The 18,537-nt window shown below is 54.9% G+C and overlaps 7 protein-coding genes across 7 annotated transcripts; 2 read left to right on the forward strand and 5 right to left on the reverse strand.

Annotated features, from left to right (window-relative positions):
- Nucleotides 1-1,058: 1,058 nt before the first annotated feature.
- On the reverse strand, nucleotides 1,059-2,100 carry CDEST_05641 (uncharacterized protein). Its single transcript, XM_062921800.1, has 2 exons — nucleotides 1,481-2,100; nucleotides 1,059-1,356 (listed from the first exon to the last, which is right to left on the reverse strand). The coding sequence occupies exon 1, from the start codon at nucleotides 1,775-1,777 to the stop codon at nucleotides 1,583-1,585; it is 195 nt and encodes a 64-aa protein (XP_062777851.1). The 5' UTR covers nucleotides 1,778-2,100; the 3' UTR covers nucleotides 1,059-1,356; nucleotides 1,481-1,582.
- A 2,157-nt stretch (nucleotides 2,101-4,257) lies between these two features.
- On the reverse strand, nucleotides 4,258-7,583 carry CDEST_05642 (Putative glycoside hydrolase family 47, six-hairpin glycosidase-like superfamily). The gene is made up of 2 exons (XM_062921801.1): nucleotides 4,828-7,583; nucleotides 4,258-4,567 (listed from the first exon to the last, which is right to left on the reverse strand). The coding sequence occupies exons 1-2, from the start codon at nucleotides 6,496-6,498 to the stop codon at nucleotides 4,448-4,450; spliced, it is 1,791 nt and encodes a 596-aa protein (XP_062777852.1). The 5' UTR covers nucleotides 6,499-7,583; the 3' UTR covers nucleotides 4,258-4,447.
- A 1,242-nt stretch (nucleotides 7,584-8,825) lies between these two features.
- CDEST_05643 (Putative aldo-keto reductase, NADP-dependent oxidoreductase domain-containing protein) lies at nucleotides 8,826-10,245 on the forward strand. Its single transcript, XM_062921802.1, has 4 exons — nucleotides 8,826-9,015; nucleotides 9,123-9,520; nucleotides 9,590-9,786; nucleotides 9,851-10,245. Exons 1-4 carry the CDS (start codon nucleotides 8,969-8,971, stop codon nucleotides 10,187-10,189), a joined length of 981 nt encoding a protein of 326 aa, XP_062777853.1. The 5' UTR covers nucleotides 8,826-8,968; the 3' UTR covers nucleotides 10,190-10,245.
- Nucleotides 10,246-11,254: 1,009 nt separating this feature from the next.
- Nucleotides 11,255-14,153, forward strand: CDEST_05644 (Putative P-loop containing nucleoside triphosphate hydrolase; the record flags this gene model as incomplete). Its single annotated transcript, XM_062921803.1, has 2 exons — nucleotides 11,255-11,691; nucleotides 11,786-14,153. 2 exons carry the CDS (start codon nucleotides 11,255-11,257, stop codon nucleotides 14,151-14,153), a joined length of 2,805 nt encoding a protein of 934 aa, XP_062777854.1.
- A 630-nt stretch (nucleotides 14,154-14,783) lies between these two features.
- CDEST_05645 (uncharacterized protein) lies at nucleotides 14,784-15,975 on the reverse strand. The gene is made up of 2 exons (XM_062921804.1): nucleotides 15,182-15,975; nucleotides 14,784-15,125 (listed from the first exon to the last, which is right to left on the reverse strand). Exons 1-2 carry the CDS (start codon nucleotides 15,278-15,280, stop codon nucleotides 15,024-15,026), a joined length of 201 nt encoding a protein of 66 aa, XP_062777855.1. The 5' UTR covers nucleotides 15,281-15,975; the 3' UTR covers nucleotides 14,784-15,023.
- A 60-nt stretch (nucleotides 15,976-16,035) lies between these two features.
- CDEST_05646 (uncharacterized protein) lies at nucleotides 16,036-16,521 on the reverse strand (the record flags this gene model as incomplete). Its single annotated transcript, XM_062921805.1, has 1 exon — nucleotides 16,036-16,521. One exon carries the CDS (start codon nucleotides 16,519-16,521, stop codon nucleotides 16,036-16,038), a length of 486 nt encoding a protein of 161 aa, XP_062777856.1.
- Nucleotides 16,522-17,299: 778 nt separating this feature from the next.
- On the reverse strand, nucleotides 17,300-17,598 carry CDEST_05647 (uncharacterized protein; the record flags this gene model as incomplete). The annotated part of the gene is made up of 2 exons (XM_062921806.1): nucleotides 17,300-17,467; nucleotides 17,539-17,598. 2 exons carry the CDS (start codon nucleotides 17,596-17,598, stop codon nucleotides 17,300-17,302), a joined length of 228 nt encoding a protein of 75 aa, XP_062777857.1.
- Nucleotides 17,599-18,537: the final 939 nt, after the last annotated feature.

Consider the following 18,537-nt stretch of genomic DNA (forward strand, 5'->3'; position numbering starts at 1 on the left):
GGGAGGGCCGGGGTGATCCCTCTCCTTGCCATTAAAGAGGCTATGATAGACCGAACGGAATAATATCATTAACGAGTTTGTTGGGGTTTCCTGATAGGGATCAGCTTCCAAGTCTCTTGTTATTCTTTGGGACGGCAAGGCAGTAATCGACTGATCCGGGAGAGCGGCGATGGAGCTCGCGGGGGTAGCCTCCCCCCCCCCCCCCCCCCTCCCTCCGGAAATCAAAGCTGGGCGTCGGGACGCTCGGCGTGGCTGGGGCAAGTTAAAGCCACTCCCGCACCAACACGGAGGGAAGCGATGCAGAGACCGATCGAGAGAGCGAGCGGGCGGCAAAATGTAACCCGGGGGGTGCTCCTTAACCGAGCACGACGTTGCGAGGAACGGAATTGAGGTTGATTTTCCAGCTGGGCAAAGACAGAAGCCGAAAGGAGGAGACGGGGGAACAGCACTCGGGACCGGAGTCGAGAATCATAAAAAAAGTTTGCGGGGGGGGGGGAGAAGGCCGCCGTCGACACCTACCTACGAACTACTTACGACCTACCTACGACTCGGAGACGACATGGAACGTCTTGCTCCATTTCTTCTGTTTCGTGTTTCTTAGCAGTGGCGCAGTTCGTGAGAACCATCGGCGCCGCTGTAAGAGGACTCACTCGAGTGTCTGGTCTACCGCGAGGCACTAGATTACCCCAGAAACTCCTCCCCCCGCCATTAAGTAAGCACACACACACAAGGACGGGTATCGTCTCCACGGGAGGGTTTCCATCGTCAAACGCGAGATACGGTTGCGAGCCTTTGGGTGGTCTTGGTAGTCTTGGTATGGAGGAAGAAGACGTAATGAAGGGGGAAAACCGGGGGGGGAGGGGGATGGAGCAGACCGAAATGCTTGGTTGCGGGAGAGCTTCAAATGGGGCTTGATTCGTGTCCGATGGGCGTGTCTGGTTGGTGGCCGTCTGTGGGCAGTGCAGGAGTCATGGTTCTTGGCATGTTATGCGGCATCGAGAGCATCTAGATTTGGGGGAGGGGGCGGATATGAAGAAGGGTTAAAGGGAATCGGCTGGCTCAGTTCAAACGTCATGTTGTATTTTGTTGAGGCATTGGATATCAAACTTGGCTAGGCAATGGAAGAAGTCCCGTTCCAGCAATACATCCTCCCTCTTGCTATGTGACTCGGTCATTGTCATGATACCGTCCCCATGATCTTTTGCCATATCTTTTGCCATCTCTCTTAAATGTGGTGTTCATCTCCCGCATGCCCCATGCGCCCTGCCCGCCAATGTAAAACGTCTTGAAAGTGGGTTTCCTTCGAGCCGGAAAATAGAAGAACGCCGTGTCTCAAGATAGAAATCAGATGCTGATCTATGGGGGGTGTGTGCATCGAGTCAGCCATATGTACTTTTTTTTTTTTTGGCTTTTGTTTGGGTTTGGACGTCCTCGACGCACGGGAAGGCGAGGGGGTATCCGGCAATACTTCTCGACGTACCGGAGGAAGCCATGATGTTTGCAATCACTGTTTGCCCCCCTCCAATGATCGAATGAAAAAGGGGCATGTTATGTGTATGTGTGTGTGTTGTTGTGTACGCGTCTACGCGATGCTGCAGGCGCAGCCAAGGCGCTCCTCGATGGAGATTTTGGGGAAGGGCACGCAGACCATGCCATCCTGCTCGCAGTTGAGCGCGGGTCTGTCGGGTGAACCGCACTCGGTGTCGACGCAGGGACCGTCGAAGAAGGCCGAGACGGTGGCGGCGAGGACGGTGACGATGGCGAAGGCGGCACGCATTATGGCGGGTTGAGGGGGGTTTGTTTTCGGAGGGGGAGAGAGAGTTTAAGTTACTTGTGTAAAGCCCGGGAGTCTATCGATGTATCTGTCTGTATTATAAGACGGTAGAGATTGGATGATGTGATAGGGGAAGACGAGTGTTGGTTGTGGATGTGCGGGATGAGGTTTGGTGATGGGATGACAGCAAGAGTGGTAGGAAAAAAGGCGGGATGATCACCTGCTCCTTATACTCGATTGAAGAGTCAACGCAACACCCTCAAAGGATGGAGAGAAACCCGGTTTTGGATATGGGCAACTTTGGAAACAATAGCCAAGCATGGGGGTCTTCCCAGCGATTCATCGGGTTAGGCACTGCCTCTCTCTCAATCTCTCTCTCTCTCTCTTCCTCATTCTCGCCCCCCGCCCCCCACTCAACATTTCAAAAGGCTTGGAACTGCTCGAGACGGTTGCAAGGGGGATGCTATTTCCAGCGCCTGCCTGCGGAGCTATCCTAATCATGAATGATCACGCCCTTGTTGAGAAATATATCCCTCAGGGAGCGTGGTGTGCTCTAGTATTGGAGGGGGCGGGGGCGGCCTCGTTGTGCGCCTGACGGCCCGTTCTCGTTGCTGCCCACGGTACGGCTAGTCCGGTGACACGGCGAGCGGAGTAGAGAGTAGAGTAGAGAGAATATGTGAGAGACGGAGTTGCACAGACAGGAGAGGGAAAGTGTGTGTGTGAATGACAGGGAGAGAGAGAGAGAGATGCATAGAGAGAGTTTGGTAGCGGCGTAATGTCCGATGTCCGCAGCATCAGCGCGGTCTTGGCGCGTACGCATGTTTAGCGTCTTGGGCTATTAAAAGCCATCGAGTATATGAGCTTGATCAGTGCTCTTGGCGATGAGGTGTTTCAACCCACTCTTGGCGGTCGATGGTCATGTTGGGAGAGTGCAGGGTTCGACTAGTTAGACAGGGTCGACTAGGCTTATATCAACCATGCCGCCGTCTTCAAGGAAGAGCCGTTCGACTAGGGGGGGCGGGGGGGTCGTTCTCTACTTGTATGCTTGTAGAAGTTGGCAAAGTGTCGCGTGAGTCTTTGCCTGTTCTAGATTTTGGGCACAAACTCTAACGGGGCGGGCCTGTACAAGCCCTATCAAGGGATTCGTCTAATAGGCTACAGGCGGGCTCTTGTTCTCCCCCGGGCCTTGGTTTTGACCGCGACTCATGTCGTATCGGCTACGAGGGGGGGAGGGGACAGGGTCTTGACATGGGTGTCTTACTATATACTAGATAATAGATTGCGCCTCGACAAGCCTCACGTGGAGCTGGGAGGTTGCATGCTTACCACAAGAACCGAGCCGGATTCGCGTTGTTGTACATGCCGTTCAGGTAAACGGCAGTTCTTATAGAAAAGATGCTTGCAATAGTTGTTCTAGTTGGCGTTGTCCGACTCTCGGGTCGACGGACTGAACGTGGTCAACGGGAACGAGAGCGAAAAAGAAGGCCCGTAGACGAGGCGGAATCCGACTCGCCGGGATATGGCGAAGCATCGTGTCAGCCTAGAGTCGGGCTGGCTTATGGGCTTTAACAAGTTAAAATCATACCCCTATGGGCAGGCATGGGGTGTTCATTTCACACGTTCTACCCAACTCAGCCCGTGCCTACTGATGATGCCACTTGCAATCTACACTCACTTGGCTGACTCCTGGGCGGAAAACGTTAACTTTGTGCCGCGTCGGGAGGTACGGACATGGTTCCCTCTGCGGCCCTGTGTAAGTAATACACAGTCGGCTCACTTTCAAAACAAGCTTCTCCTGATCGCTCCCAAGCACAGTTCCAAGAGATTCCCCTCCACAAAAGAGCAATATACCACACGCCCGCAGCTCGCGGCCCCAGGCCCCCACCGCAGAGTCCTCGTCTCACGCATATCACGCAGCCTTTTTTAGTTACCTGCCATTCTCTGCTGGGCCAATGACCAAGGCGGTCCTTTTTTAACTTCGAGGTTGTTCCTAGTACCCTACCTCTTTTGTACGTATATCCCTCGTCTTAGTATATACCGAAATATCGGGGGGGGGGGGGAGGTGGCTGCTTCTCAGAGCGGCAAAAGAACCCCGTCATAGCCCTTGAGCTCGTGACAAGCGACTGCCGCTAGGCATGACGCAGTGTCAAGAGTCCCAAGAGGACCTCTTTTCATCGTAAGAAGCCTCCCTTGATACCTGCCTCGCAACTCAACGGCGACCATGACCGGAGTGGCAACCCGGAAAAGTCACCAGGGCATTCTCCATAATCATCAGTTGGTTTCCCTACCTCACCGTCCTATATCGCACGCGGTGGAGATCGTCCAGTCGGCCTCAATGCCCGACGCTCTGATGTCATGCTGTCCAAGGCGAGAGCAGAAAGAAAAGCCGGAAAAGAAACCCCTCAAAATCACATTAGTCGCCGGTTGTGTTCATCTCTTCTATCGCCCCTTAGCCCCCCCCCCCCCCCCCCCCATATCTCCCCCGGGCATCCGATTTCAAAAAACCCAGTCTCATGTTTAGCCACCGGTGGTCTATCATGCCGCTCAGGCAAATCAGAACAGGCTACAGGCAAGAAAAGGTCCCAACCACACAAAGGGGCACGGAGCAGTCCCGTTCCGATGCTCGAAAACCCAAGTTATTCAAACCCCCTCCCCCTCCCCTCTCCCCCCTTTTCAACCGTGCCTCCGGAAGGGATGTGCCTCGGTGTTGAGTACGTAGTCATCGAGGCTGATTAGGTCGGGCGGTGAGAAGACCAGGTAGAAATACTTCAGCGTCTCCGCCAGCCAGAAACTCTAAATGGGTTGACGTGCAATGTTAGCCAACTTTTCTTCCGTCTCAATCTCCCTATTTAGAAACAGGTCTCCGCTCGACCAAAAAGGACACACCCGAAACCAGAGAGCGAGGGTCAGGCAGGCAGACAGACAGACAAACAGAGAAGGAGAAAGAGAGATAAAGACAGAGACAGAGGAAGAGGGAGAGGGGGAGAAAGAGAGAGAGGGGGGAGAGAGAAAGAGGAAGAGGGGAAGGGAGAAGCGGGTAAAAATAGACTAACCTCCATGTAGTCCTCCTTGGGCAGGGGGTCCTGCTTCTGCGTGACGTCGAGGACGGCGGCGTTCCCCAGCTCGACGAGTGTGCCGTTGCTGACGGCCTTCCACATCTCCCACGCCGCCTCCTGGAAGCCGCGCTCGCCCGTGACGCGGTACAGCACGAAGACGCTCTCGATGGCCTCTGGCCGGAGGATGTACCGCGCGTCCTTGGCCGTCGTGAAGCCCTTGGGGAGGTGCTCCTTGTACTCGGGCCGCAGCTTCTTGCCGGCCTCCCACTGGGCCTCGTCCCACGGGCAGTCGTCCCGCCGCGCGCAGGCGACCATGTTGAATCGCTCCGGCATCATGCCCGTCGGCATGGCCTGGTAAGCGTAGTAGCACCCGAGCGTCAGGCGGGCACCGACGGCCACCCACTCCTCCCGGCCCAGAAGGCGGCCGGCGAGGGCGTAGGCGCCGCCGATGAAGCAAGCGAGGTGTTCGCTCTCCGGGTCGAGGACCTTGTTGCCGGCGCCGTCGACGTCGACGTTGCCCGAGATGAGCACGTTCTCACCGCCGGGCAGCATGGGGCGGAAGAAGAGCGACTCGTTGGCCGCGCGTAAAAAGTTCTCCGTCATGTCCCGGTACTTGGGCTCGTGGCCGTCGAGGAGGGCGAGCATCTTGGGGAGGTACTCGTAGAGCGAGTCGGCGCAGCCGGCGATGGTGAAGGTCGAGCCCGAGGTGACGTCGCGGTTGCTCATGGAGACGAACATGGGCCACATGCCGGGCAGCTTCGTCTTCTGCTGGCCGTCGTGGAAGAGGTCCATGACCTTGGCGGCGGCGTCGTAGTACTTGGGGTCGCCCGTGAGCTGGGACAGGCGCGTCATCTCGAGCGACAGGGTGCCGGGGGAGGCGGAGACGACGGAGCCCTCGACGACGAGGCCGTTGCCGGTCTTGGCGTCGTTGAAGTTGATGAAGTCGACGGGCATGCGGTGCTCGGTGTTGAAGGCGCCGTAGAGCATGTCGCCGAGCTCGACGGCCTTGGCGAGGAGGACGGGCCGGCGGCTGAGGTCGTAAGCGGCCATGAGGCCGCCGAGGTAGCGGATGTTGGTCTCGAAGGTGTTGACGCGCTCCGAGGACGAGGCGCCGAAGTCGATGGACGCGACGGCGGCGACGGCCTCGTCGAACTCGGCCCGGAGGCCCATGATCCAGAGCGTGTCGAGCGAGTCGACGAGGGTGGCGGCCCAGCCGGAGAACTGGTCCTTGGCCGTGGCCGAGATGGGGTTGAGCGCGTCCTTCATCCAGGCGAACTCGCGGTAGCTCGCCCAGCACTTGCGGAACAGCTGCCGGACCTCGCGGCGGCGGGCCTCGCGGAGCCGGGCGGCCGAGGCGGACTCGGACGGGAACCGGTGTTGCACCCGCGGCAGGGAAGAGGATCCTTTGCCGCCGGCCGGGACCGGGGTCAGCGGCGTCTGGGGCGGGTACTTAAACTTGACGGCGGACCAGTCGAAGCTCGACTTGGGCGACACCGGCGGCGGCGGCGGGGCGGCGTTGTTGGCGGCGTTCATGTGGCGCTCCAGCATGGCCGTCTCGGTGCGCGGGTGAAGCCATGTCGCGTCGAGGATGTAGACGAGGCAGACGATGATGATGAAGGTTAGGACGAGAGTTCGCACCCGCGTCCAGCGGTACAACGACCCCCCCATGGCGGGCGATGTGAGAAGGAAGGGGGTGTGACGGATGATATATCGTGGTTCCCGACCCGCGATGGATGACAGCTCGTGATGGATGAAGTGTCTATCTGTCCAAGGGAGATGGATGGACGCAACGGCTTAGCTCCGCTTCATGTGTCAGTTAAGGTTGATGGATAGGTGATTGATTGATTGGGTGATTATGGTCGTCTGGTCGGGCAAACAGGGCCGGAAATCGTAAGGACTGTGAAGCGACAAGGACGTATCGTGAGCTGTGACGCTGTCGTCCAATGCGTGAGCCCCCCGAGTTCGTCGCCTGCCGGGTGGTGGTACTGTAGTAATCCTCGACGCGTTGCGAAGTGTATGAGTGTATGTATGTATGGCTCAAGGGAAAATGGTTAGGTGTCAAGAGACGGGCGCCACGCCCGTGGCGCTGGAGCGGCGTTTCGAGAGGTGAGACATGGAAGTCAAAGTCAAAACACACGTGCCGCAGTCTTTTATCCGCAAAACCTTGTTTTCTTTCGTTCGTTTACTTACTGTACCGCCAGGCGCAGAGCTTCTTTTGTGTAGGAGCATTTGAAGGGGACGTGTTATTTGCTTCAAAGGCGGTACTTCGTGTTCAACTCGGTTCAAGAGGCCAAACGGCGCTTGGCGGCGGCAAGAATGAACGTTCATGATTGGCTTCGATGTCGGCGATTGTGAGTGAGTGTTCATGTTTGCTGTCGACAGCAGTTGCAGGCATGTGAGCCGCGCGGTTGGCCATGATGAACTTTGTTGTCTCAGTCATCACCGGAGACTCGTTCCATTGACGCATCTTCCGTGAAGGCGGGAGAGCTCATCTCACTTTGACGAGGACCATGAGAATGAATGTGCTTGCAGACCCCCCAGCTTAAGAGAAACCGTCGGCCGCAACAGGGGGGCCTCGACACTCCAAATTCACATTTCCCCGCAGTGGACTGCAGCGGGCCGCGGTCTTGTCCGCCCCTGATGATCGGGAGCCGGACGGGCTAAGCGAGGGATTGAGGCGTCTCACCAAAAGGAGTGATTGGATGATTGTAAATGATGACGCAGGAACGGCGTGCATCTCACGGGGTTCGGGACTTGGCCTGGCATGTATGCGAGATTGTGCTTCCGACGTACTGGGACTGTCTGAGGAGGATGCAGCTGTCATCGAGCTTGGCAACATGCCGAAAGACAAGATCGTTTTACAATTGGACTGGACATAGCATAGGGTCGGACTCCAGCTGCTGTCATGGAAATAGGGACATGTCATTAGTGTCGATTCTCAAACTAACTTGCCGTTAATCGTGACGATGCGTGTTGGCTGCCAATGAGTGGTGCTTGAAAATTCAGTGATGAGTGAGTAAAAAGAGAGTGCGTGAGTGAATGAGTGAATGAGGTGAAGGCAGATTCAGTCTTTGGTGGTGAGAGGCAAGAAAGCGAAGATCTAATTTGATCGCTTTTGAACAAGCTTAGTGGGACTCGGTCCGTCGGCTGATGGCGCAAAGATGGGCCGAGATCGAGTGCGTGCGGGATTTCCATGCGCAATAGCGATCTCCATTCCCGTCATCGTTCTCTATCCTGCCCAAGGTGGCGCCTGCACGACATCTCGCGACTTGACGTGGTGAAAACGACATTGCCGATTGGCAAGGCGTGATTGTGCTGCGAGATGACCACATCAGTCAATGTCATGGAAGATCGTTGATGGGCATGAAACGGCGCTCTGTATGGATCATTTTACTTTTCAAAATAAGCTGCTCCTATAGAGCGACTCAAGTGAGTGAGTGAGTGAGCGAGCGAGTGAGGTGACGCTTCCAAACTCTGGCATGGCATCACGGCTCTCGGTGCCGGGCCGGAGCGGCTGCCACGGTGTAAGCGAGCCTACCGCGGGGCCTCCTCCGCAAGCCGACCTCGGGTCCTCTCCCCCAATCCCCATTCTCCCGTGGGGACCCCAACGCCTCCTCGGTCAAACAGTGGTGACGGCGTGTGTGTGTGTGTGGCTTTGGGGAATGAGTGAGGAGGGGAAGCGGGTCGTGATGACCCCGCCGCCGCCGCCGCCCAGCAACGAGTCAACGCAACGACTGGACAGACCGAACCGAAGCTCCGATAAAACTCCATTTGAGCGGGTCCGACGGTGGATGTCTGGGAACACGAGTTGAGCCTTCTAGCGAGCGTAGTGAGCGTTAGTGAGCGCGAAGGGAGCCACCATCAGGGTGCGCAACTCATACTGACAAACGATGATGCAATAGCTGCCCCTCCTCCCCCTCATTTGCCCTCATTCACAGTGCTTCTCCTCCTCCCCCTCGTCTGCTTGAAAGAGGCCACCTAGAAGCTTCTTTTTCTCTGGGTCTCACGATATTCCCCCCTCTCCCTATAAACACAACCTCCCCGCCCCTCAATTCCTCTTTTCCTCTCGCCAGAGAATCTTCACTACAACAAAACCACAACAACCACAACACCAACCACATCACATACCACAGCAATCATGTCTTTCGGTAACAAGGCCAAGCTCCACACCGGCGCCGAGATCCCGTATGTCACTACCATCACAGCTCCCTCCTTGTCGATCCCGTTACCCCGCCTCCTCTCTTCTCTGCCCTCTAACGGAATCAAACTGACTTGAACCCCCCCTCCTTCAGCACTTTGGGATACGGCACCTGGCAGTCCGCCCCCGGTGAAGTCTCCGTCGGTGTCTACGAGGCCCTCAAGGCCGGCTACCGCCACCTCGACCTCGCCAAGATCTACCAGAACCAGCCCGAGGTCGCCCAGGGCATCAAGAAGGCCCTCGCCGAGATCCCCGGCCTGAAGCGCGAGGACATCTGGATCACCTCCAAGCTGTGGAACAACAACCACCGCCCCGAGAACGTTGAGGCTGCCCTCGACGAGACCCTCAAGGAGCTTGAGCTCGACTACCTCGACCTCTACCTCATCCACTGGCCCGTCGCCTTCAAGAAGGACGGCGACAAGCTTTTCCCCCTTGCCAGCGAGAACGAGGTTGACCTCGACCAGGAGGTGTCCCTCGTTGACACCTGGAAGGGTAAGACCATCTATTACTCGTTATCCTGTCAATTGTCTCCATCGAGCGTTCCTTGCTGACTCCATCCAGCCCTGATCAACCTCCCCAAGTCCAAGGTCAAGAACATTGGTGTCTCCAACTTCACCGTTGAGGACCTCCAGACCGTCATTGACGCCACCGGCGTTGTCCCCGCCGTCAACCAGATTGAGCGTCACCCTCTCCTCCAGCAGAACGACACTCTGATCAAGTACGCCAAGGAGAAGAACATCCACATCACCGCCTACTCTGTACGTCTCACACTCCTCTCAACACCCCCTCTCTGTTCTAAAATCAGTGACTAACAACACCTAGGCCTTCGGCAACAACGGCTTCGGTCTCCCCCTCCTCATCGAGAACGACACCGTCAAGAAGATCGCAGAGCGCCTCAACGCCACCCCCGCCCAGGTCGTCCTCGCCTGGTCTCAGACCGGTGGCCACTCCGTCATCCCCAAGTCCGTCACGCCGAGCCGCATCCAGTCCAACTTCCAGGAGGTCAAGATCACCGACGACGACGTCGCCGCCATCAACGAGATCGGCAAGCAGCCCCGCCGCTACAACATCCCCTTCACCTACAAGCCCCGCTGGAACATCAACATCTGGGACGAGGAGGAGGAGAAGGCGGCCACCAACAAGGTCGTCCGCAAGCTTTGAAGCGCGAGCGCGTTTGTTCTGTAAAAATCAAAAATGATACCACGCGGCACCCTGCACCCCATAGAGCGGCCCGTCGACGGCCCATAGTTAGACGACTCTATGAATGATGAAAAGTAATAAGATGGAAACCCGTTCAGTCACATGCAAATTGGTGATATGCCATGTAAATGGCAAGTACAGCACTGACATACGCTTTGCCATGTTGAAATAGATTCTGATGGTCGAAAACTGCTGCATTTCTTGACGACGTAGATGATTATGAAAGCTGGGACCGGACGAGCCCGGACGAGCACCGGCCCCACCCGGCCCGAGCCAGCACCAGTTCGTCACCGAATGGCAACAGTTCAATCATCATCTAATGCAATAAACAGACAACAGCTACTTTTTGAATGCTGTAAACTCATTCCAAAGTTGCTGCTCGCAATGCTACTATACTCAAGGCACCTTCCCTAGCCAATGGTCGCAGAGTAATGAAGTTTGACAAGAGAACAAGGACTGTGATTTACCCCTAAGCCAATTCCTAAGAATGTTCTCAGACTGTCCCATGCGCCTCCATTTGTCTATGTATAAAGGAGCTCTGATCACACGTCTATCTCTAGGTCTCAACGCTCAAGTTTTCCAACTTCTGCCTGACATCGTGTGCGGTAACCTTTGAAAGGCTCCCATGTAGTATTTGACTGTCAAGATTACTGCCAGCTCAATACTTCCATCATGGCCTGAAAAATATAAAACGGGCAATGCGGGCCTTGTTTAGCGGTAGCCCGTTTAGGATATTCGACTACATAGTAAGGCATAACATAACATGCCTCAGGACTAGCAGCTGAAAGAAGACATGTCGGCTCCTTCGTTGATTGGACTAGCGGCATGCAATCTGCAGTTGGAGGAGCTATTCCTATGTGAGACGAATCAGGTGATCTGCAGCTTACCGCATCTGCCTGCATCTGTCGTCACACTTTCAATATGGACGAGGCTCTGAGATTACGGGTCTTTCTTCAGGTCACAACAAAGGGAAGTCTTATATCGGTTGACTGCTTCGCACCCTCGGGTGGTCCCGCCCCGCCAAACATGGCCGAGTCTCTGGCGGCGCTCGGCGTCGCCGCCAACATTGTCCAGTTTCTTGAGCTCGGGCTCAAGGCGACCATATCCATCGTCGAGACGTACCGCAGCATCAACGACGACGGCTGGGCGTCGCGCAACGCCGACCTGGACTCCATGGCCAAGGATCTCCAGCTTTGCTTTGGCCGCCTCAAGGAAGATGCGGACGTCAAGCTGGATCCTTCCATGAAGAGCATGCTTCAGCGGTCCATTGATACGGCCGACGAGCTCAGGTCGGTGCTTCGATATTTGGTCGTGGACAGCAGCAGACGACACCGCATGCAGAAATGGGCAAAGTTCAAAGCATCGGTTGCTGCTCACTTCAAGAAAGGCAAGATTGATGAGATCCAAGCACGACTAGCAGAGATTAAATCACACATATTTGAGCGACTTCAGGTTCTTCTCTAGTAAGCTTGCCTTACCTTTACAGCTTACCTCTACAGCCTAACTCTACAATCATATAGCGTTGTAAAATGTTTGTCCACTAACAGATATCTGTAGCGACCACCGCCTGTCGCTGTCTAGATCGTTGCATTCTCTCGAGGAAGCATCGGAAGGGTGGAACCGCGCCACGGAAAAGAGACTGAACGCCTTAGCCCAAGACCTCAGGAAACTCGCCGTGGAGTCCCAGTCGGCTGCCGAGGCATCGAGCGAAGGCCTCAGAGTGTTCGCCGAGACCTGGGCTCGCGTGTCAGAGGAGGCCAAGAATCAAGACACCGTCCTCGCAATCCTGGCAAGCCTGCGCTTTGCGCAGATCAAAGAGCGGCAGAGCGAGGTCCCCAAAGCCCATCGCACCACGTTCGAATGGGTCTTTAGCGAAGAATCCCCCGTCGACTTCTCGGCCTGGCTCCTCGAGTCGAGCGGCCTCTTCTGGATCACGGGGAAGCCCGGGTCGGGGAAGTCCACCCTGATGAAGTTTCTTCTCGGGCACGAGCGGACGATGCTCCTCGCGGAAGGTTGGGCCAAGACCGAACCGCTCATCATCGCTAGCCACTTCTTCTGGGCCGTCGGCACGGAGATCCAGAAATCCCAGGAAGGCCTCCTCCGCACGCTGCTGTTCCAGATTTTGGTAAGCTGTCCGGGGATCACCTCCATGGTCTGCCCGGCGCGATACGCCAGCCCGTTCAGACGCCTGGACACTTGGAGCATCGAAGAGCTCTCGGAGGCTTTCGTACGCCTCAAGGACATCCGGCCCCTCCCGGCCCGCATCCTGTTGTTCGTGGACGGTCTCGACGAGTACAAGGGCAATCAGGGCGACTTGGTGCGGTTCCTACGGTCCACCTCCGAGTCTCCCTACATTAAAGTGTGCTGCGCGAGCAGACCGTGGCCAGTGTTCCTCAACGGCTTCAAAGACGTCTCGGGCCAGATCCGCATGCACGAACTCACTGCCAACGACATGGCGTGCTACGTCCGGGACACGCTAGAACAGCATAGTTTCTTCGACACCCTGAGGAAACGCCACGAGAACGAGGCGGCGAAGCTCGTCAGAGACATTGCGGAAAAATCCGAAGGCGTCTTCTTCTGGGTCTTCCTCGCCGTCAAGTCACTGCTGCGCGGCCTGGACAACAGCGACGATCTCGGCATCCTGCAGAGGCGTCTCTCCGAGTTCCCCTCGGACCTCGACGAGTACTTTCAGCGCATGCTGGACACCATCGAGAACGTGTACAAAGAGAACGTCTCGTTGGTGTTCTCGATGCTTCTGCTGGCCAACTCGCCCCTGCCGACGGTTCTGTTTCTGGCACTGGAGTACCTGGTCGAACCGTCCAAGAAGGAACGAAAACACAAAGAACGGAATCAGAACAACTTCATTCCATCTCTGATAGCTTGGCGGCGGGACTTGGCGCCGAAGACCTTGGACACGTATATCGGCTTCCGCGATGTATCTGGACTAACGCAAGGGCAAGAGATGCAGTTTTTCCGCGGCGACCTCGAGGAATCGTCAGTGAAAACGAAGCAGGACCAGATCCTGGCGCAGTGTCGTGACTTGGTCCAGGCCTGGGAGGTCGAAGGCGGAATATCACCCTACCATCTGAGATTGGGATTCCTCCATCGTACCGTCGTGGAGTTTCTCCAGCGGTCCAGAGGAAAGCAGTGGCACTCGACCCTCCCGGCGGAGAGCCACTTGCTTGGAAGATCGTGTCTCGCCTTCGTATTCTTTTCGGGAAGGGTACCTCTACAGCATATAGAAGAGTGTGTGCTGATATTACTGTGTACCCTGCAAGGCAACGCCGCCCTGCGATTTGACGATTCAACTGATTATCTATGGGAAATGCTCGTGAACAGTCTTGAAAACTGTCCTTCCGAAACTGCGGCCGATTCTCTCAGGAGACTCAAAGGCGTAGCGATACAAGAATGGCTTCGAAGAGTGTATCGGTATGGGAGGTTCCGATTCTTTCGCGAGAATTTTTGTTATTGGCTTCTGCACGAGTCAGGCCACGTCGAGGTCGGGGATCGGGCGCGCATCTCATGGTCACGCATGATTGACTTGGAAACGCTTGAAGGGGTGCTGGGCATGGACGGCCTCGTCTCCGAGCGCCACCGGGAGCTATCCGGTGCGTTTTCGGACTTCCTGGAGAGACTGTGCGCCTCCAACGAAGAAAACAGGCCGAGAAACGCGTTTGACGTGTGCAAGGTGCTGATCCAGCACGGGATAGCATGGCACGCGAGGGGCAACAGGAAGACCATGTCGTTCGGCCCGGATTCCAAGAAAAACAAGTCGGGGGATCCCGAGACGTTGGCGTTGACGCAGAGAACTGTCCTCGAGCGCTTGCGAGAGAACAAAGTCTTTTCGGAAGAAGATCTCCTGGAGCTTGAAGAAGCTTTCCCGTCAGGTAGTATTGCGCGGCATAAGACAACAGTGATAAGATGACAAGAGGTCTCGTAAAAGAATTCAGGGGTCCGGAGTCATGTGTCTGTCTGAATTCTGCCAATCATGAGCGGGGGAGGTTTTGGCATCTCTAGCATTCTTCTATCAAAACGAGAGAAACTAATCTTTGAGCCCCATTTTTGAACCCGGAACATTGAGAAGCTTTTGTGGCATCTGGGAAATGAGATTTATGGATACAACAGTGCTTAGTTCTCATCTTTTCTTACCGAGAACTTTGCAGCGCCGAGGAGGGTCGGCACTACAAAGTGTTGCCTGTTGCCTGTTGCCTGTTGCAGTCGAGTCAGTCGAGTCAGTAGAGAGGTTTTTATCTCTGGACACCCGCGAACATTTTTCCGAAGCATTTCTCTCCATCTCAAAAAGACGTTGCCCCTTAAACAAGGAAGTGAGGTCAAAGAATGCGTTGGCGCACGAAAGTTGCTGATACAACACGGGAGGGTTACGGGATCTGTTGGGGCCACTAGAATTTCACGGCGTCAACATGGCCTACAACTGCCAGTTTGCTGCTGTCGAAGAATTATGTTCTCAAGGGATTGTGGAGGGGAGCTCTCAAGAAGTGCTCCTGGAACTCGAATGAGCCTTTATTTATTTTTTTATCTTTCCTACAGTTTAGAGGCTTGATTGTCTACCACAAGGGTTCATTTGATGGCATGCATGCACAAATGTCATGCGAAGCCGTTGGTAGGGCAATTAAATCTCGACAATTGAACTATGAGAAGATTCGAGTTGGCCAATGACTCCTGTCTCTAGGGGCCTTCGCGTGATTTCAAATCCAAGCCTCCCACGCAGTTGCCTCGTAACTAACAATTTTGTTTTCCCTTTTTTCTTCTCCGTCAAAGTTGCTCGTCTGCTCGCTTATTTGCAGACTCCATTGTCAACCAGGGTGATACACTCGTTGACAGTGTCACAGCACCAGCCGCAACCGTGGCTGGCAGCGCCAGAGCCAAAAGTGGTGCACTTCGCCAAGTCAGCATGTTTGTGACATATACTTAGGGGGACGGGGGACTGCTTACAACTACGCCTCCCGTTCTCTGGGCGCAGTAAAAACAGCCATTTGCGAAGGCGGTGCTGGCGAGGGAGACGATAGTGACGAGAACAGTTGCGACCTTCATTTTGGCTGGTGAATCGAGTGCTTCGGTTGGGGAAAAAGAGTGGAAAGAGACTGTTTGGTCTTGATTTGTTGAGGCTTGTGGTTTGTAAAAGACTGAGAGAGCATTGGGAGGCCGGATAGCAGTTATATAGTTTTGCAGCAAGCCTGCATCAGCATATCTCGCTCAAACCTTTGGTGAAATTGCCTTCGTGTAAATGATTTCTACGCTTGCCCATGGGTTGGGCACTTGAGATGATTCCCCTGCCGGTGATTGCCGAAAAGCTGCAAGCTGTGCTCTCCTGTCCCGTTGGATGTGAGGAACGCGCGATTTAGCGGTTTGCGAGCCAGTACATGGTTGTCCTAGGGTACGACATAACGATCGTCGAGGACAAGCTTCTCTGGGGGAAGATCCGCTACAGTCTAGGCCGCGAAACCGAGAAGATCTGATGCGGCTTACGCTAGTCAGTTTCCATCAGAAGGGCAGGGCTGATAACGAGTTGCTGCAGTCAGGTTCCTGTTCTCATACTGCAGGGTAAAAGCTTGATGAAGGAACGCTTTGTTTTCATCCCTAATAGCAGTTGAAGAACTAGATGGCAAAGAAAAGACAAAAAAGAATGAAAAGTTGAAACAGGATGAACCCCCCCCAAAGTCAGTTGCGATGTTCACTAAACAGACTGCAGGCGACTCGTGTCACAGGTGTGACCATGTTGTGAGGCCAGCACAACTGTGGAGTGGAGAAAAGCGACCTGAATTCTCTTTCAATGTGCTCCTTGCTCTTTAAATCATCGCCGAGGGGGTGTCGCCACAGGGATAAGCGCTTTGGCTCCCACTCGGGGCAGCGCCAGCACCACCGCCACCGCCTCTTCCTCGAGTCTCAGACCCACTCAGAAAGGGGCTGCTCTCGGTGTTGATGCCGATAGTGATGTATCCGACCATGTCATTGGTGATATTATCCTCACCATCCAAGGGAACAATATTGATGGTCGGGTTGTAGCCGTTCGCCAGGCCAGACGAGAAGACCGAGTTGACGTCGTTGGTCGTGCGGTTAATCTCGGTGTAGCCGACATACGGCTCTAGCGCCGTATTTTCCTGCGAGACGGTCTCGTCGAAGTGCAGCTGGCCAGCGAAGTCGAAGGCTTCGGTCTTGGCCGTGCCGTTGGCGTGGGGGACCCAGTCGGTGAAGACTGGTCGCGAACCGTTAGATCGTTGTACAACAGCACGATCGAAGCCAAGTTGGTGCGTACTTTCAGCGTGGATGCGCATGTTGCGCTGATTGTACAAGCTGGGGGAGATGGTCTTCGTCTCGAGGATCCCTTCGTCGTGCTAAGGCCACATGCCGCGAAGCCAAGTCGTGTCGTCCCATGTGGAGGTCAATCGTGTCTGTCCCGAAGCCGATGAGATTTAGGGACCCAAGGAGCTCGCCGAAGTCAGTCTTGGGGTCGCGGCCCGGGGTCAGTAGTATGGTCCTGCGGCGACGTCCGGGGCGAGGACGCAGATGTCGTTCTGAAGGGTGTCGTGTAGGGTGACTCGGTGAGGATGGTGTAGGAGCTATTGCCGGACCTCCTCTCCAGGCCGAATTCTTGATGCCGTTGGTACCTACGTTGTTTGAACTTGGGCGGCTCCCAAAGCACACCGTTTCGACAGATTGGCGTGGCGCCTGACGGCCCCCAGAGCGAACTCTTTACGAAATACGAAAAAGGGACTCCTTACGAAAAAGGGACAGGGAGGCCAGCGTGCCGGTGGCAACTGTTTGCAGTCTCATGGTTCAGACAGGAGAATTTTTCGTGATAGAAGAGGCGTGCGTGGGGGTTTCCAATCTTCTTTTCATAGAACTGTCGTGCTCTTGAAAGATCAACTGCTTGTAGTGCGCGGGGGTGGCGAACTTGTCTCGTTGATAACGGTCCTCAAGAGATCGGCGTACACTTTTGTCAATTCCGCCGTGATAGGTTTTCCTTTGAACCACGAGATACCTAGAGTCTAATTTGAACTTTGCTTAGATCGAGAGAACCATGACGATACGAGTCGACCGGCTTCAACGCATTCACTTTTGAAAGGTATTATTGCTGTCCTCGGTTATAGATGCCTTGAGGTCTGGCCCTCGATCTCGTAGAGTTGTAATGAAACTTGCGCATTCGGTAAACTTGGCAGACGTAGTCTTCAAATAGTCACGAATCTCTCGATGATTGAACAGCGAGACTATATACGCAAGCTGAATTTTGTCAGAATGCAAAAGGTTGACGAAGCAAGGCCGGACACACACGATCCATCACTACCACGTACCAGCCAGAAGCTAGGCGGACTTGGATCCTTTAAGAGCAATGTCCAGAATGCAATCTGCATCTTAGGTCGCCTTGACCTCCGGCCAAAATATCCCCTTTCGGTCTTTCGGAGTTGGTTTAGGATTTGGATTAAGTTGCGGAGTTGGGTTAGATGTTAACAGCTAGTTAGGATAGGGATTATCTATTTTCTGCATAGGCAGTCCACTAGTCTCCCAGTTGACAGCAACACTGTCTGTAGAACTGTAACTCCTTGGTCTGATTTTAGCAACCAACACATTCCCTTCTTGATCAGACAGATACAAGGTATAGCAACCATTCTCTATTCCCCGAATCAGGTTCTCGACGTCCAATAATGTAATTCCCGAGTCTATGATGCTTTGATTTGGACGGCAAAGAAGGCGGTCCGTCAAGAGCGAAACGCAACTGCTGAGTAATCCGTAAGGAGTGAGTTGAGCGTGTTAGACGACCGACCGGCTTCCGATGCTGCTTGTGCTGAGATGGGCAACGTGGGGATCAAAACCGACATTATTCACGGTAATAAGAAAGCCATCAGCCAATGAGCAAGTAGCAAGTTTGTCTGGTGGTCGCATCTCAGGGACGCAAATCGTCCAAATTCCAGCGCCCTAAAAGTCAGTTAAGATGGCAGGTCATCTGGTGGGTGAGAAGTGAACCATGTTACAGCGTTGCTTGTTTTGCTTGCTACGCATCCCAAAACTCGTCCAGAGCGTGTGTGGCAGACGCAGACATCGACGAATCAAATCTCGTTCTTCGTCCGCAACGGCCGAACTACGTCCTCCCGTCACGACCAAATTGACACGGCAGCGCGCCGGGGCTCATCCTGACATCGTCTCGGTCGTTGGGGAAAAGAAAATGTGCGAGCCGGTGGGACATGGACGCCAAGCCCGCACGCCCGCACTTCATCAGCACTTCTGTCCCATCCAGTCCTTAACAAGCATCGATGGCATGGCCAGTACCGCGCGGGGTGTGGTGGTCTTTGGCT

This window comes from Colletotrichum destructivum, chromosome 3 (assembly GCF_034447905.1).
Source record: "Colletotrichum destructivum chromosome 3, complete sequence".
Taxonomy (NCBI): domain Eukaryota; kingdom Fungi; phylum Ascomycota; class Sordariomycetes; order Glomerellales; family Glomerellaceae; genus Colletotrichum; species Colletotrichum destructivum.

What these genes read in the sequence shown, in the direction of transcription:
- CDEST_05641 (XM_062921800.1), bottom strand. Translation starts at nt 1,777, where the DNA reads ATGCGTGCCGCCTTCGCCATCGTCACCGTCCTCGCCGCCACCGTCTCG.
- CDEST_05642 (XM_062921801.1), bottom strand. Translation starts at nt 6,498, where the DNA reads ATGGGGGGGTCGTTGTACCGCTGGACGCGGGTGCGAACTCTCGTCCTA. An exon ending in CCAAGGAGGACTACATGGAG is followed by an intron (nt 4,568 to 4,827) that starts GTTAGTCTATTT and finishes CAACCCATTTAG; the next exon opens with AGTTTCTGGCTGGCGGAGAC.
- CDEST_05643 (XM_062921802.1), top strand. Translation starts at nt 8,969, where the DNA reads ATGTCTTTCGGTAACAAGGCCAAGCTCCACACCGGCGCCGAGATCCC. An exon ending in CACACCGGCGCCGAGATCCC is followed by an intron (nt 9,016 to 9,122) that starts GTATGTCACTAC and finishes CCCCTCCTTCAG; the next exon opens with CACTTTGGGATACGGCACCT. An exon ending in CCTCGTTGACACCTGGAAGG is followed by an intron (nt 9,521 to 9,589) that starts GTAAGACCATCT and finishes GACTCCATCCAG; the next exon opens with CCCTGATCAACCTCCCCAAG.
- CDEST_05645 (XM_062921804.1), bottom strand. Translation starts at nt 15,280, where the DNA reads ATGAAGGTCGCAACTGTTCTCGTCACTATCGTCTCCCTCGCCAGCACC. An exon ending in AGAGAACGGGAGGCGTAGTT is followed by an intron (nt 15,126 to 15,181) that starts GTAAGCAGTCCC and finishes GACTTGGCGAAG; the next exon opens with TGCACCACTTTTGGCTCTGG.